Source organism: Pagrus major, chromosome 7, assembly GCF_040436345.1.
Source record: "Pagrus major chromosome 7, Pma_NU_1.0".
NCBI lineage: Eukaryota > Metazoa > Chordata > Actinopteri > Spariformes > Sparidae > Pagrus > Pagrus major.
In genome coordinates, this window is record NC_133221.1 from 20010462 (window position 1) to 20026437 (window position 15976).

Sequence of the window (15976 nt, forward strand, 5' to 3'; positions counted from 1 at the left end):
AATCCCACTTTAACCTATCCCTGTATCAGCAGCCCTAAAGCATAAAGCAATCCGTTGATAATCTACCACACAGCTTACCCCAAGAGGAGGTCCCTTCCGTCACCTATTTAAATGCTCTGGGGACTTCAAATGGCCATGAAAATTGTTGAATAATTGAAGGCAAATATTGGCCGGCCAGTAGTCTACAGCAGGTCCTGAGTGCCAGGAAGTGGTGAGCGCCATGTGCTGAGTTTGTGCAGTCAGACTACACTGTCAAATAAGCAATAATGTGTCCCTGGACTCCTGATTCATCTGACCACAGCAGACTACATGGTGGCAGACTATTGAGTGAGACATGCTAGGATCTCAGTTTCACCGAATGAGAAGAAATAAAAATGCTTCAGGTTTTCTCCTTTCACCTTGAAAAGTCTTTTTAAATAATCCACATTTAGGCTGCTATGGAGCTTAATGTATGTACATCTTAATGGCTGTTCTCGTCTTTGATGTTGTTTATGCAGCAAATGAAAGGTTTTTTACCCTGCGTCAAAATAAAATAGATTCATAAAGCTGTTTTCTAGTCAAATTAGAGCTTACTAAGTTGTGTTGTATGCTCTGATCTGTTTATTGTCGAGGTGAAGACAACAGCAAATGAAAGAGCCCTTAGATCCAAAAGAAAAGGGAACAAGGTGAAAGTGAGTTTTACATATAAAAGGAAAAGACAAAAAAGGGATTGTGAAATTTATTACGGGTTCCAAAACCTGTGGAATGACCCCTGGACCTCCATTTCAGATCGACCTGTGGGGAGATGAATTTTTTAAGACATAAATTACACCTAATGACGACACCATAAAAAAGAACAATAATGGAAAGCTATTCTGTATTTCATTATACTGTATTATTTGGTGCACCTGATACACGCAGTGCCTGTTTATGAGTCACCGTATTAGCAGATGCTCAGCCAAAGCATTTGCTTTGACCTTGCCATTCTCATTGGGGCATGAAATTACGGTGCTGGCACCTCGATATTACAGCTATAAATACTGTAAACTGCATATCTGGGCTACGTTTTCTATTGTCTTTCAACATAAACCTGATCGGTATTTATTTAAAGGAAAACCCATTGCTCGTCAGGTTATTTACAGCTCTATTTTCACTGGCTCATATTCTCTGGGTATTTTTTAAGGGCAAAGAGGCAGCAAGGCTCTTACATTAAATCCATTTCTCCAATTCTGGCACTTCTGGACTTCATGGGTCAGCACCTAGGCCGGACAGCCAATTATAAATATTGCTTACTAAAATATTTTGGGTGGTAAAAGGTGAATGCCTTTTTCACCGTCCTCCCAAGGCCTGAATTATGAAGCTGCCCTTGAATGAAAATTACTTACATTTTGAATATGATATTTAGAAAAAAGAAATGTATGACAGGGGTCATAAATAGATGGGGGTCAATGGGTTATTAGGAAGTCGGGTGCAACTTCAACCTGCTCCTCATGCTGCGTCGGTGGAGGGAGATTCTACATGTCATTTGGTCCGGTGTAACTGCTTGAAAATAGCATGCCCTAAATAATGACCACTCTCATAGAGTATTCATTTATGTATTAAAAAGGGGGACTCTGCTCTCATTTCCCTGCTTTATCGCCTTGTACTGATGACAAAGTAGGCAAGGCCTAGGCTAGGTGGCGCCGTGGAGTAATTTATAACCACATCAATCCCTTTACCTTCTATGCAGGCCTTGGTCATTGTCATTTTTGTCCGAGAGGTGAGCCACATAACCCCACTTACAAACAGCATCCTATTAATATCTGGGATGATGAACCTTACCCTTACCTTCATAGCAGGTATGGTAATAGACCAACAGCCTACCTGTGTTCCCTGTGACCCTCGATCACTGGCCCTCCACTCAGGGTGAAATCTATTAGCATTATTTATTCAACTCAATAACAACTGGGACGGTATAAAAAAGAAATAAGTCAAGCCATCATTTATGTCTCACTGACAGAGAATGTACTGTGCCTGTTTCACGTGCTGTATTTACCTGTGATGCCACAGTGTATGTGTTCGCTCTGGGCTTTACATTCCCAGACAAACTGCACTCAGTCTGGTAATCCAACAGCGCTTGAGTGATGTCAGTTTAGGGGCCACGGTCAAAGTGACATGTTGAAAGCTGGAAAATGTTGTTGACTTTGTCCTGAGAATTTGATTTTTTTTGGTAATTATGTGTGTAACTGCTAATTGTCTGGGCTAAATGGCGGTGCCAAAATGGGGCCCAACGCTTTTTAGTCGTTACATCTGTTAATTGTAGAGGACATAGATGGCACAATTCACTAGATGAGCACATTATATTTCAGTCAAACACAATAAAATTTACTTGATCTTGGCAAGGAACAAGTCAAGCAAAATTGCTTCAAGATGGCTTTAAATGCAATTCATTTTCCCACTACCCTGCAGAAGAAACAACAAATAAAGGCATCCCTGGGTTTAAATCTAGATTTATATTACATTTAAGTGACAAAGTTTCAATATTTCAGTCAGTTTATTCAACAAGGACTCAAGAGGGGCAGCTAGAAGTACTGGACTACATAATTGCCAATTCATACCCTGAAATTGACAGTTGAAGGAAAACAGAAAATTATATTTTTCAATGAATATTGAAATAAACCACACTATTAGGATCTCTTTGGAAAAAAGGAGATGTTACCAGAGAGGCATCCTTCAGCACAGATTAGGGCACAAATGTGCAGGGAAATAATATGCACGAGCGAGATTATTGTGTAAAGATTCCGCAACATGCAATCAAAGTGGGTCCTATTTTCCCCTTCATCAGCTGTCCGGCATAAGTACTGGCAGCAAGAGGAATCCAATTTAAATTCCACTCTACCGGGAGATGGTATTGTTTCATTTTATGTGTGCTTTGACATTTCTGGCTGTTAATATAGAGTAAAATCCAGAAGTATTTACATAAATATGACATTAAACTGTATTAGAAATTAAGACTGGCACATTTGCTGTGGTGACTGTGGGAGGAGAAGGATGATTGAGTTTCTAGGTCAAAAGGTTGAGAGGACAATACATGCAGAGTACAGAAACAGGGGAACAGTGAGTTTTAGCTCACTGCCATGTTTATTCAAACATCTACTATGGCTCAGGACTGAAAAACAAGCAACCAATCAGCAGTAATAAGGCACCTCACAATTCAATTGCGATTCAGATGGCTACAATGCTGATTATTGCTGCATCATAAATTTTTTTAAATGAAAAAATATTGAAATATTGAAAAATTGATGATGAATATTTGAAACGGTTTCACAACTTATTTTCCACAGTCTTGATACTGATACCAGATGCGCTTTCTCACTCCGGATCCTCTTTGATAGCAAGTCAACACCCACAGCACTGCAGTGTCCACATAGGCCTGCCTCCTCTCCCTCTTATGACTATGGTCAGAAGTATACTACCTTAAATGCTGTTGTACTGAACAAACAGAAACCAAGCTGTTCTATGTTTTAATAAAAATCTAAAATTGTATGCCCTCAATATTATATGAATTTTTCCCTGTGTTATCGAACATGGTATTGAATATCAATATTTTTCAAGGTATTGTATCAAAGTTAGAAATTCCAGTATTGTGATAACACTAGTCAAAGCCACAAAACAGTATGATATCAATCTTGTTTTTAAGAAAAACACGCTTTAAATCCGATGTCATGGAGAAGTACCACACTGCCCCAAAACCTAAGGTGTAACAGCAACGTCTCTGGAAATATTTACCGCACCCGTGAAAGTCATATTGGCGAGTGACTTACTACTGACACTGGATCGTTTACATTATGTTTACCACAGAGAAACTTTTCTGACATGCTGTGTTTTTTTATTTTTGGAGATGAGGAAAAGTGCCCAAAGGGGGAAAAATCACTACAAATCAGGCCATGTACTAGTGTTTGTGAGTTGGAAGTAGGGTTGGGTAGGAAAACACAATGTGTTGCAGTTGTCCTGATGGACTGTAGTGCTGCTACACTCTCATTCAGGGGCTCTAATAATGTTCCACTCCGGAGCGGCTGAGTCTTGTACAACATCCAGCTGTGAAATTTGGTATTTATGATCCGGTCAGGTTTTAGGCCTTACTGTATATCAAACCGGTTTGTAAAATTTGACATCACTCCAACCCTAGTTGGAAGGCATCCACCCTTTAAATAATTATGTACAGTTTTTCTTCCATTTTCCAATTTTTTATTATTTTTTAAATTTCTTTTTTGCTTTGAATTTTGAATTCATCTTGTAGTTGTCTGACTTGTTTCCAGGCTAAAAACTCTTTCTGAAACAGTAAAGGAGTGAATGAATGGGAAATTCACTCTTTCTAAATACAATATAAAATGAGTCAAAAAGTGGTCACCTCAAAGTGAAACTCATGTCAACATAGAAAACACAAATATATTTAATGTATATCTTTGAGAACATGAATCAGGATTTTGTAATGATGCTTCATTTGTATATTATACTCTGAAGGCAAGTAACGGAAAAGTAAAACTCATAATGTCCTGCATTGCAACACCACAAATAAGGGCTGGGAAAATTGATTTAATTTTACTTGTCATTTAAAAGAAAAGGCTTAGTTGTATAAGAAATACTGATATAAAGATACGAATGTGACTCATAATTTATCTCTTCAAGAAATTTGATTTATAATCCTGCTTTTCAACTTAGTTTAGTTTCTAAATGACACGAGGTTAGATAATTACTATTAAACCTTTTCTTGACACAATTTCCTGTAACATCAACATGTACAAATGCTGCTGCTCTAGGATTGAAATTAGTGTGTTGACGTGAAAAAGAAAGAAAAAGTACAGGGTTATAGTAAAGCACTTACCTGAAACAACACATGAAAATGAAAGCTTGAGTATAAATTTAAAGGATCTCAGGTTCACTGTTGTATGACTATACAATACAAGTCAAGAGCTATCCTATGAGTACTTCAGAGTGCTACTCAAACATACTTTGTGCTTAGTGTTTCATTGCTCTATTTTCTCTCATCTTTACCCTCTCTCTCCCTGAGATCAATGCCCTTATGCAAATCGAGGATTCTTGTTTAGATCTACAGTGGAACTGACTTTCCAAAATAAATCTGCATTAAAGCGTCATACATATTTCATGGACTTAAAGTGCAGTAAGAGCAAAACCATTTTGGATAGCGGAGCTGCGGAGTTTACAATGAAGCAGAAAGTAAGAAGAAAGTGTGGCGTAGTATGACATCATTTTGGTATTGATGAGGCCTGATTACATTTGAGAGAACCAACAGTAGATTATAAACATGCCTTAGTTGTCAATAATGAGACACAATGAGAAAGAAATTTCAAAAGATATCAAGAGTCATTAGAGCCACATGAGATGTGTGTAGTAGCAGCCGGCAACCATGGATTTGGTTTCAGGTTACCTTCCCCTGTCATGGAGCTTTTAGGCTCACTTTTCACTCTTTGGCTACTCTAATGCTGCAGGCAAAGTCCCCCAGCAATGCAGAGGTACAGTCCCCGAAGTATAAAACTGTTTTTTCCAAGAACTAAAATAAAAATATTCACCACAAAGAGTTTATCTGAGGTAAAGTTACATACTTTCTCTCTCTGTGCATATTGCCATTGCTTAGGCCGACTCTAAGAAACACATGGCATAACACTGCACATTTCCACTGCTGCATTATATTGAACCGACTTAAATGAGTTCAGAGTAATAAAGCTTTTTGCAAGTTTTATTGCACAAACAATATTCTACCATGTGTCAGAAATAATCTCAATGAATTGCAAAGAAACTGAAGAGCCAGCAAACATTTACACCGTCCCTGCTTTCGAAAGCCTCCCCGTGTCATGCCTCAAATTTACGATAACAGTTAAATTAAGTAAAAGGGTTAAAATGCTGGAAGGCAATATTGATAATTCCATTGAAAATGCAGAGGGAGTTTGTCAATATTAATTTTCCTGAACCCAAAGGAGCATCCCAACTGGTGTGTCATTTATTCACAGGGCCTGAATCATGCACTCTGAAGCTAAATCGACCCCTGTTAGACCCCCCCAGGGCAAAGAGCTACAGCCACGACCTTTGACCTTAATAGACCAATCTTATAAAAAAAAGAAAAAAAGAAAGACAGCGGGTGCATCTCTGGCCAACAACATTTTGTAAATAAACACATATGGATTATGATGTTAATACGATTTTCTGACAGATACATATTGTATTTTTCAACGCTTCCTGCACTGTATTCAACATAAATCAAGAGCAAATCAAATATCTCTCACCTTTTTTCTTCAAGAAGGCTTTTCTGGTCGCCAATGGACTCTGGCGCACTTTTGGGTTCTGGAGAAATTTTACAGCAGTGGTAATCTGGGAAGAGACAAATGTGATTTAATTCCTCACAATGAGATAATGTGAAAGGAAGAAGATAAGGTCTGCAGGATAGTGATGCTTTCAACAGTACAAACAACAGTCTAGACCTTCTTTTAGAAAAAAGGTTCGTTATAAATAAGAAAAAAAGATAAACGGATTCCATTTGATAGTTGCTTCTAAGCCCCCACACCCAGCAGTGAAAAGGAAAGACCACCTGACCACTTTCCAGCTAAATGTGGGGAATGACCAAATCAGCAGTTATAAAATTAGCCCATCAAGAGTGCTGGACAAATGGAGTATGGAGCTTAATTTGCTATTACCCTCTTAAAGACAAACTTCCATTCTTAAGTGCGCAGTCGAAGAAAATCTATACTTAATGCAGAGGTGATCATTTGTATCTAATAACTTGAGAATCCTAGGCTGAAAACTTCTGTAATTCTTCCAGTTAAAAACCTGCCATGATCAAATCACCCAGCCTGAATGTTGTAATGACTTGAAACGTTAATGCACTAGAACGTTAAATAGCATCAGAACATCAGTAGTTTTAAGTGCACAGCGTTCATCGATTCTATTATGTTTTCCTTCGAGATGCACCTTAATTTTCCACCCCAGTATGCATTTCCAAGAATCGGTGGGAGAAAAAAAATCTTCCTCAAATGGCATTAAAACATAAATTCAAAGTGGGCGCCGTGAAGTGGCGCCTCCTAAAATAGATAAATATGTAAGAACACAGAGAAAGGGGAAACACACTGGAGGGGAGGTTTAGATGACTTATTATCGCACCTGTGGTCCCCGTGATTCAATTGTAAAAGTCATCCCTCTAATAGGTTGAAAGGTTTTGATTACTCTTCTTTTCTCTTAGTGTTGAAAGATACAAAGTGATTGAGCGCCCTGCCAGTGGTAATTCGTTTTGGGTAATGCATTGCATATACTATGAACCCGTTTCAATCCAAAAGAATTGCAGTTTAAACTTGTCCAAGGGGTAGGTGTGGCAGGGAAGCTGTATAAAGAGCTAGATTTCTGTGACAAACACACAGTACAGTAGAGAATCATGGCACAGGCAACTTTAGGGAACTTTTTGAGGGCTGCACACAGTAGAAAAAATACACATGGTGATTAGACAGGTATTACAATTGCCATATAATAGTTAGTGGGAATGATAATTATCACAATTTTCCTTTTTACTGAAAATAATGTTAGAATTACAGCTGCAACTAATACTTATTTTCACTATTGATTACTCCATTATTTTCTCGATTAATTGATGTTCGGTCTGTTAAATGTCAGAAAATGGTGAAAAATGTCAATCAGTGTTTCCCAAAGCACAAGATGACATCCAATGTCTTGTTTTGTCCACAACCCAAACATATTCAGTTTACTGTCACAGAGTAATTTGTTTGTATTAGTGTTATTAATTATTATACACATTAGTATTTTGATTTTTTGCTTAAAAAACACCACATATGAAATTTGTCTATTTCAAATATTTTCCAGCCAAGAAAGTTTCCAGTCAGTTTTGTGTTAAACCGCTCAGTGAACTATATCAACTTGCTCAACATATGTCACCAACATGGCCGTCAACTTGGCACAGAAAAGGTACTAAAAGATGAAAATCACGATAAATCTGGCTATATTGACAACTGCAGTTATGTGAAAGGAGAATTTGTCAGTTTTGTGAGCAAGCTAATATACAGGATCGGCTCTACAAGGTTTCACTTATCAGTTTTGGTGAGCGTTCAACAAGACTATGTAACAAACACAACTGTTGGCTGCATAGTCTTTCTAATTTTGTATTATGACAAACTATGACTTTCTTGAAAAATGACAAACATTATTTGTGTAGTTCAAGGCACAATTCAAGCGGGATCCAAAAATTATTTGTCTCTTGTCATTCACTACCATACATATTTTTTCCAAAATAAGATCCCATGGTGGTCCACCGGAAGGGGCGTGACTTTGGCTCTCTATTTCTGTATAATTATCATAGTTATTATTAATGCCTATTACCAGGTCGGAATCAGACTTATTCATGTTGGATAAGTCATAAAATGAAAACTACTTTTAATGGTGGAGTGCTGAGGATGAATTGAAGTGTCTCACAGCCTGAGGTAAGAAGCTGCTCTATAGTCTGGTGGTACAGTGCAGCACTAAAACAAAGTTAAGTTTGTTTCCCCGTTCTCATCTTTTGCTCAAAGGGATCGCCAGAATCAACAAAAAAATCAAAGTTCCTTGTAGTAGCTTTAATAACTCTCTTATTAAATCAAGTACACAAGTACACACAAATACATGCAGCATCCAAAGACTTGCTGCAGAATTATACAATGAATACAATATTGAAACCTCAATAGTGAAATTTATCAAAATGTGCCAGATTCATCCCAAGAGATGCTGCCACAATTTATTTAGACACTAATCTACGGTTGCACTGTGAACTACCATGACCTTGATGTACATACGGGTTATGCAAGGGGTATGGAATTGCCTGTATCTCTATATGCTGAGGGCTTATTAAAGTCAGTCACCCGGAACCTTCATTGTGACAAGCAGATTAAACCATTTGCATGGTGAACCCCCAACTGATGTTCTGGGCCAAAAGATACAGTCAAAACACAAAGAAAATACCCCTTTGATAACAAGACAAAATCATCCTGCTCTTGGCAAACCTCTTACCGTTCAAGTAAGCCAACAAAACTACTTGTGGTAAAAGCAGCAACCAGAGATAATAAACACACTAAAATCTAATATTCAAATATTTATTCCAGTAAATAACAGAGTGATGTTGGCCCTGTGAGAGGTAATGATCTAATAGAAGGGAGAATATGCTGAACAAGCAAACCTTGTTTACATTGCCTCAAAATTTCAATAGCACAACATGGACGAGGAAATTGTGTCAATGTTAATAGGCCTAAGTATGACATCTTAGGAAGGACCGCAGCTAGCTCAGCGGCACACTAATGAGGCAAATGTCCATTTGGTTAAAACTGTAGTGGTAGATCTTCAGGGAGAGGAAAAGTGCACTTCTTAGCAGATGACATAGATGCTTTGCACAAGTTCCACCCAGACATCTCAATCAATTATAACCACATTGTGCAGGTTTCAGTCTTGTCTTGTTATTGACTTATGGATCATCCCAGTTATAGTGTTGGGTAGCACACAACCAGGCTTTTAAGGGGGTAAAGATGGATAACAGTAAGAGGCACATTTGGGTTGGCAGCATAAATAACTTAAAAAAGAAATGAGGTGAATTTCCTTCCTTTTGGCAAACTAGTGAATCATTTTCAGTTAAAACAACAATTAGATTCTAATGTAAAGCTCAAGTAAAGCTTTGACTGCTAATGCACCAAAGTGCTCCATGTTAAGAGCAATAATCTTTACAAACCAGATAACCAATAGAGTGTCAGGTAAAGCCGAAAAAGAGGCGAAAACTCAATCATAGGAAGAGATGACATTAACCAACACACTTAAAGAGAGTGAAGTTGATGAACGGACAAGATTACAGCAGTGTTATTGAGTTTGAATTGGACAAGACTTTGCACTGCACTTGTCAAAAAATTACAACTGTGATACCTTGAATTGTGAGAAATGAGGACGAAATCCAATTACGTTCGAACCGCATGGTTGGACGCCTGAAGCAATCCATGTAACCAGTTGTATATTTTTGCTCAAACTAGTAACAACACTTAACTATAATATACGGTAAGACCTATAGATATTTTGCAGGTGCATTATGGGGTTCCAGGACTTGTGCGGTTGGGAAATTCTATACCGACTCACTATACAGAAATGTCAACGCACTATATGGCTTACAATCGTTTCTCTGTGCTGGTTTCAGTTTTTGAAGTAACAGTAAGTTTCAGTATTTGAAATGCATTGGAGAACAACATTTAAACCACAACAGATGAAAAGATAACATGATTCAAGGCACTTGTTTTCAGTTTTAATTATTTGGGCCAACCCAAACCACCACTTTACTAACAATTACTCTGAACCGAAACTGTTAGGTAAAAATGCGTTGTTTGCAGCTGTGGCTTCCCCGTGTTAAATGTTTGTTGCATGTTGTTTATCTCTGAGCATCTTCTGAATCTACTGATCTACTGAGATATTTTGATTAAAATACTTCACATCTTACCAGCCCAGGCTTTACCTCAACTTAATTTTCCATTTAAACATCAAAGATCAAAACTCTGGTCTAAAAAGACCATTCAAAAGTAGAAGTCACATCACTTTTCAATTAATTAACAGAAAATAAATTGCCATGCGCTTATCAATTTCTTTCCTTTAATCCAGAAAAAATATATGTACACATTTTGTCTGCAACAATGAAGACATTCAGAGGGCATGATGGAACTACAACTTGGGTGGGGGGGTTGCAATGGAGGGGCTAAAAGGAAATCATTAGCAAGTATAGGATTCAGTCTCAGTGTGAATCAATTCATTCCAAATTGCCCCGGCCTGTACATTTGTGGAGAAGTGCCCCTGATATAATAACAGACTGATAGACATGAACAAAAATTGTGTTAGGCCAGTCTCAAATTTCCCCCCCAAACACACGTTTGGAGGACCAAAAGCGAGAGAAAGTGAGAGACGGCGAAAAATGAAGCTCTATATTAATTTGGTGCTTTCATGGATGCTTTGCTATCAGGGGCGGCTGTCTTAAATGACTTAACCCAATACCTTTCTGATACCAGAGCCCCTTGCCAGAAAGGAATGAAGTTTTAATGCAATTATTGTGGTGCCTTTAGTTGCCTGCCTGCTTGATGTGCTTTTTAATCTTTTTAAAAGAGCAGCTTTAAATGCCCTTCTAATTGTGACATCTTTCCCACCTTAATGTGACCTTTAGTGGAGGAAGCAGGGTCTCATGGGAGGAGCTATGGGGAATTATTGACCCTGAGAGACATCAGGAAGTGAAGTGCAGACCCGATCATTTAGCTAACCTCCACGTCCACACTCGCACTGCTGGAGCTGAACTGTCCTGACAGTGACAGTACAAAAAGAACGTTTTTGTGTGTTGCCTTCTTCTCTTCAGGGCAGTGCTTTTCAGAGAAGCGACAAAGTGAGAAAATTCAATGAACAACCACTACCGAAACTTCAGCAGCAGTAAAATCTGATAGGGTACTGGTGAAATGGCTTTTTTCTTCTTCTCCTGTCAAACTATGAGCTTGTTTAAACCTACTTTTACAGCACCTAAGAGTAAACACAGCGTGTTTGTTTTCTGTGTCTTATTCTCTCTAAATACGGTCAATCTTTATCGAATGATCGCAACTTTTGAAATTTAAAGGTCAGAGTCAACATTTCAATAGATGAAAAAGGGGTCATGGAAAACTTCATTGACATTTTCTTTGCAAAGGTTTAAAAATAACACACAGCACTGTATCAGTGTCAGTTTCAGAGCCATGGGCAAGGCTACAATCATGACATCAAAAGCGCATTATGCAAGTTTTGTAAAGGGGGGGGGGGGGGGGGTTGTTGGACGGAAATCAAGCTTTTTTTTCAAGACCACTGCATGTACAACCCAAACTTTCCATTCAGCAGCATTTCCCTATCAGAGCTCTGTCATCACAAACATGGAAAAGTTGAGTCGGTTCAGCTAAGAAACACCAGCGGCTGAGGCACATTTGATGCAGAGAGGACACAATCAAACTGTAAAAACTGTGCAGAGAACAGATAAATACAGATAATGCAGCCTTGGGAGTTACACTAAGGCCATCAAGGAAAAAGAAAGTTGCCCTTTTCATTCCCTCATTCTCTTCTGGAGATACAGAAAGTGATTTTTACTATGGTGTAAATTTATGTTTCAAAACTGTGGCCGCATATTTTATGATCCAATATTCTCCATGCCCTTCATATTGTAAATTTAAGTTATGGTATGAAAATTAAAAACAGGAACAACAAGTGTGATTTTACAGGTTGCAGTTTAAAAAAAAAAAATCATCCTCAGACCTCTTTCATGATCTGTATAAACGGGATTAAAAAAAACAATAACAAAGACTCTTTAGTGAAGCATGAAGAAACAGTGGAGCAGCAGAGAGTTTTAAAAATAAGACGAAGCAACAACAAAGTGAAGTATTTCTTTTATTCTTGCGAGATCTAAACCTGAAGAGAAACATGTGGCATGCAGCCAATTCAAAACTAGCTTGAGAGATACAGTTTAAAGCCAAGTCTGACATTTCTTAATGTGTAACTGTCAGTCGTGCTGCCTGGGGTTGCCCTTGCTTAACTAGCGAGACAGATGACTGTTTAGATAAGGGCGTCCCCAGCGGGGCCCTGAGAGCCCCGAGAGCCCCCGATGACTAAAGAGCAGCGACTCCGTCAGTGACACCTCACTTTCACCCACTTTGGACAAAAATACTTATATAGCCCGCAAATTCCTTTTAATTCAGGTAAAAGGCCCAAACCATGAGTCCGGAGCTGCTCTGAGAGATGAGGGTCATCACAGATTAACCCATGGCACTTTAGCAGTGGGGGGTGCAAGAGGGGGAGTCGCAGCGAAGCACAACAAACTACTTAGCCACCACAAAACAGTCCAGCCCCTTCTCAGCTGCAATCCAGTAATGGATACTTCCTCAGCTCCTCGATTGGTCAAAATGTTTTCATACAATAATTTAATTCAGAAACACATTTACAAAGCAGGAGTAATCAATTTTAATTAGTTGATTTTTTTTTTCATTCGCATAAAATTTAATGTACTGCCATCGATCTCCTTTGTTCTTTAATGCAGTGCCTCTTTCCTGTAATTCGAAGCTTTTTTCTTTTTCTTTTTTTCCTTTCTTTTACAGTCAGTGATGACATTCTGTGACAAGCGGCTCCATGTGCTCTTCAGTGAGCGTTACTTAAACCAAGAGTGCTCACGGTGCAACTTTAGACCAGAGGAATGTGCTACAAAAATGTGGCTGTAATTCGGCTACATATGAAAGGTTTTGTGGAAAATTAGACATCAAAAATATTTATATATTTACAAAAATATAAAACTGTATATAAACTTTGGTCACTGATCTTTACTTGCTGACTTAAATTTTCTTGACATAAAAATGGCTTATATATATCTGAATTGAACAAAAACTGCAATGAGGTGAGTGTGACAGCTTTTTGAGGCAAGCAGCTACAATTAGTAAGAAATAACATCTAATAAAAATTAGATTATAAAGCGTTTTATACACGTGTCACCTAAAGTTTTACTCAAAATAGAGATATAAAATATGTGAAAAAACTTAATTCATCATGGTTTGGACATTTGATATCACTTTATCATATAAGATCATTGAATACAAATTTTCAAAGGATCAAAATCTGTGCTGAGGTCAATGAAAACTTGTCACAAATTAACATTTTAAAGTAAAAGTTTTTAGACACAATAAACCGATCTGCATGAATCAAATTTCTTCTGTGAACAGAAATGGCAGAAGCAACCAGCTACAGTCACACAAACAAAACACAAAGGCTTTTCTTAAAACTGCCACTGCTGTGTGTGTGTTGTCCTTCATATCATCAAGGCCCGCAAGCCTTTCACATTCAATTAGTTGATTGAGGCAAAACGCGAGCGGCACCAGCAGCAAACAACGTGAAGCTTGTGTCCAAGCGACACACCACAGAAGTTGTGTTGTGGTGTCAGGAGAAGAGCCGCCCTCCGTCACGAGCAACTTACAGTGACAAGCCTATCCTCCTCTGTTGATCCAAACTGCTCCTCTCACTGAGGCAGCAACCACCCAAACACACACACACCCTACAATACACACACAGCAAAGTAACTTGAAGTGAACCACTGCGATAGGCAAATAAAGCACGGAGCCAGGGTGAGGATGCAGCGAGTTGGCATCGGTTTTGTGTGCAGTCCTGCTGCCGGCCTGCCAAATTGACTAATAAAACTAGAATAGAGAGGCCAGCGACAATAGAGAGAGAGGTGTCCTTTTATTGATCAAATTATTCCTTCTTGGGTACACTGTGCCACTGGATGAGAGTATGCTCACAAAGACAACCAGACAGATTGTGACATTCCAGTGACATTATAATCGTGCGTCAACCCTTCTCCAGTCAATAGGCTGAATGCACTAATCGTGCGTCTTGGATCAGCAATTTCATGGTCTTCAAAGGGGGCCAGGAATTGGTGGCATGACCCTCCACACGGGGCGAGACCCCTCTTTTCCTCAGCGAGTGCCACAGAGAGGAGGAGAAGAGAGGATGGTATTGAGGGAGACGCGTCCAGACAGGAACGGAGCCAGAGAAGATTAACATCGCCATCTACTGGCCAGGCGTGGTACAAGTGGAGTCAAAGGGGGGGAGGAAAAGCCTGGCAGTTTACCCTTGCGGCCTGTCTTTCACTGAGACCTGTCAGAAACATTTAGACGCACTTGCCAAGACAATGGGCCACACATCCACCGCGGCAGATAAGTCGGACAGAAATCACCAACAAATGAGGGAGGAAACTTAAGGCAGCAGACCTCCGTTTTTGGTTTTGTGAAAGAGAGCAGGCAGAGTCTGTTCCTGATCACACTAAGTGACAAAGAAAAATGTTGGCTAATTCTCCATTTCTGGAGGCTTCTAACTGCCAGCAAGAATTTAACCTCGAGAGCAGGATAAGCAGAAAAAGAGTGTGGTGCTGACAGCGTCAGAAAACAACACTCATCAGGGTCACAGAAGTAGCAGTTCTCTTTCTTCTCATTTAGTCCGCTGCCAGAGAGGATACAAACATGACAGCTGGTCAGATCGGATAATAATTCTTCGTTTCAACCTTTCTGAACCAGTGCGGCTACACACTGGAGATTTCATCGGTTATAATGTCATAAAAAGACAAAAGCATGTGTGACATTTGGTTTATAAATGCCACACCTAAACATAATCCACCTCCTCTGAGAAGAAGAAAGAATTTTCAGGTTTTGCAACATGTTTGCCTGACTGTAAAAGACTGAGGTGACAGTGATGTAAATCAGCACACCTGTCCTATACATGTGCCTTAAAACACGTACAAAGTTTGTACATTTAAGTTTATAAAAATGTATTTGATGTCCCTCTTATACAGGGCTTCCAAGAAGGCCATGACCAATAATTGATCTAAAGAAACAGACTTCCTCCTGATCAAGGTTATGACTTTAGATCAAACAATGAACAACAAAAAGGAAAAAGAAAACGTTGCACAACACTCCTACACAGCAGCAGCCAGTGGTCAAAGTTTAGGCGTCGACACCTATCTGAAATCTACATGAACTCACATTGTGACGGGGAAAAATACATGTTTTACCCCGCTCAACCGAAAGAGAGAGGAGAGGAGACAACCCACAGTGAACCACTATAATGTCACACGGGGTGGCGTGTTACAGCAAAGGGGCTGAGTTGGCAAGCAGCTCAGCAGCAGACGCGCACCTGTTCTGACATTTTCTGTCGACCTTGACACAGAAAACACATGACAATGCCACTCTCTGCATTTCAGAAGTACGGGCTGTTTGACGAAGCCCCTTCACTTCCCCTTTTCTCGTCCCCATGATACCTAAAACTACTTTCCACGCAGTACGCAGGGGGAGAAAACCATGACGTAGTCCTGTAGATGTGAGGAGGGACGGACAGAAGGCGAGTCACGTAGTGACAGTAAATAACAGGGAAAGAACAGGGAGTTATAAGGGGAGACGCACTAATCTGA

General features: G+C 39.2%; 1 protein-coding gene across 2 annotated transcripts in view; it reads right to left on the minus strand.

The window, feature by feature from the left end:
• pex14 (peroxisomal biogenesis factor 14) overlaps positions 1-15976 on the minus strand; it is a 53346-nt gene that overhangs the window by 24901 nt on the left and 12469 nt on the right. For both annotated transcript variants that reach the window (XM_073470327.1, XM_073470328.1), the window contains exon 3: positions 6261-6345. In XM_073470327.1, coding sequence (XP_073326428.1) covers positions 6261-6345 — 85 coding nt within the window. The remainder of the gene's footprint in view (positions 1-6260; positions 6346-15976) is intronic.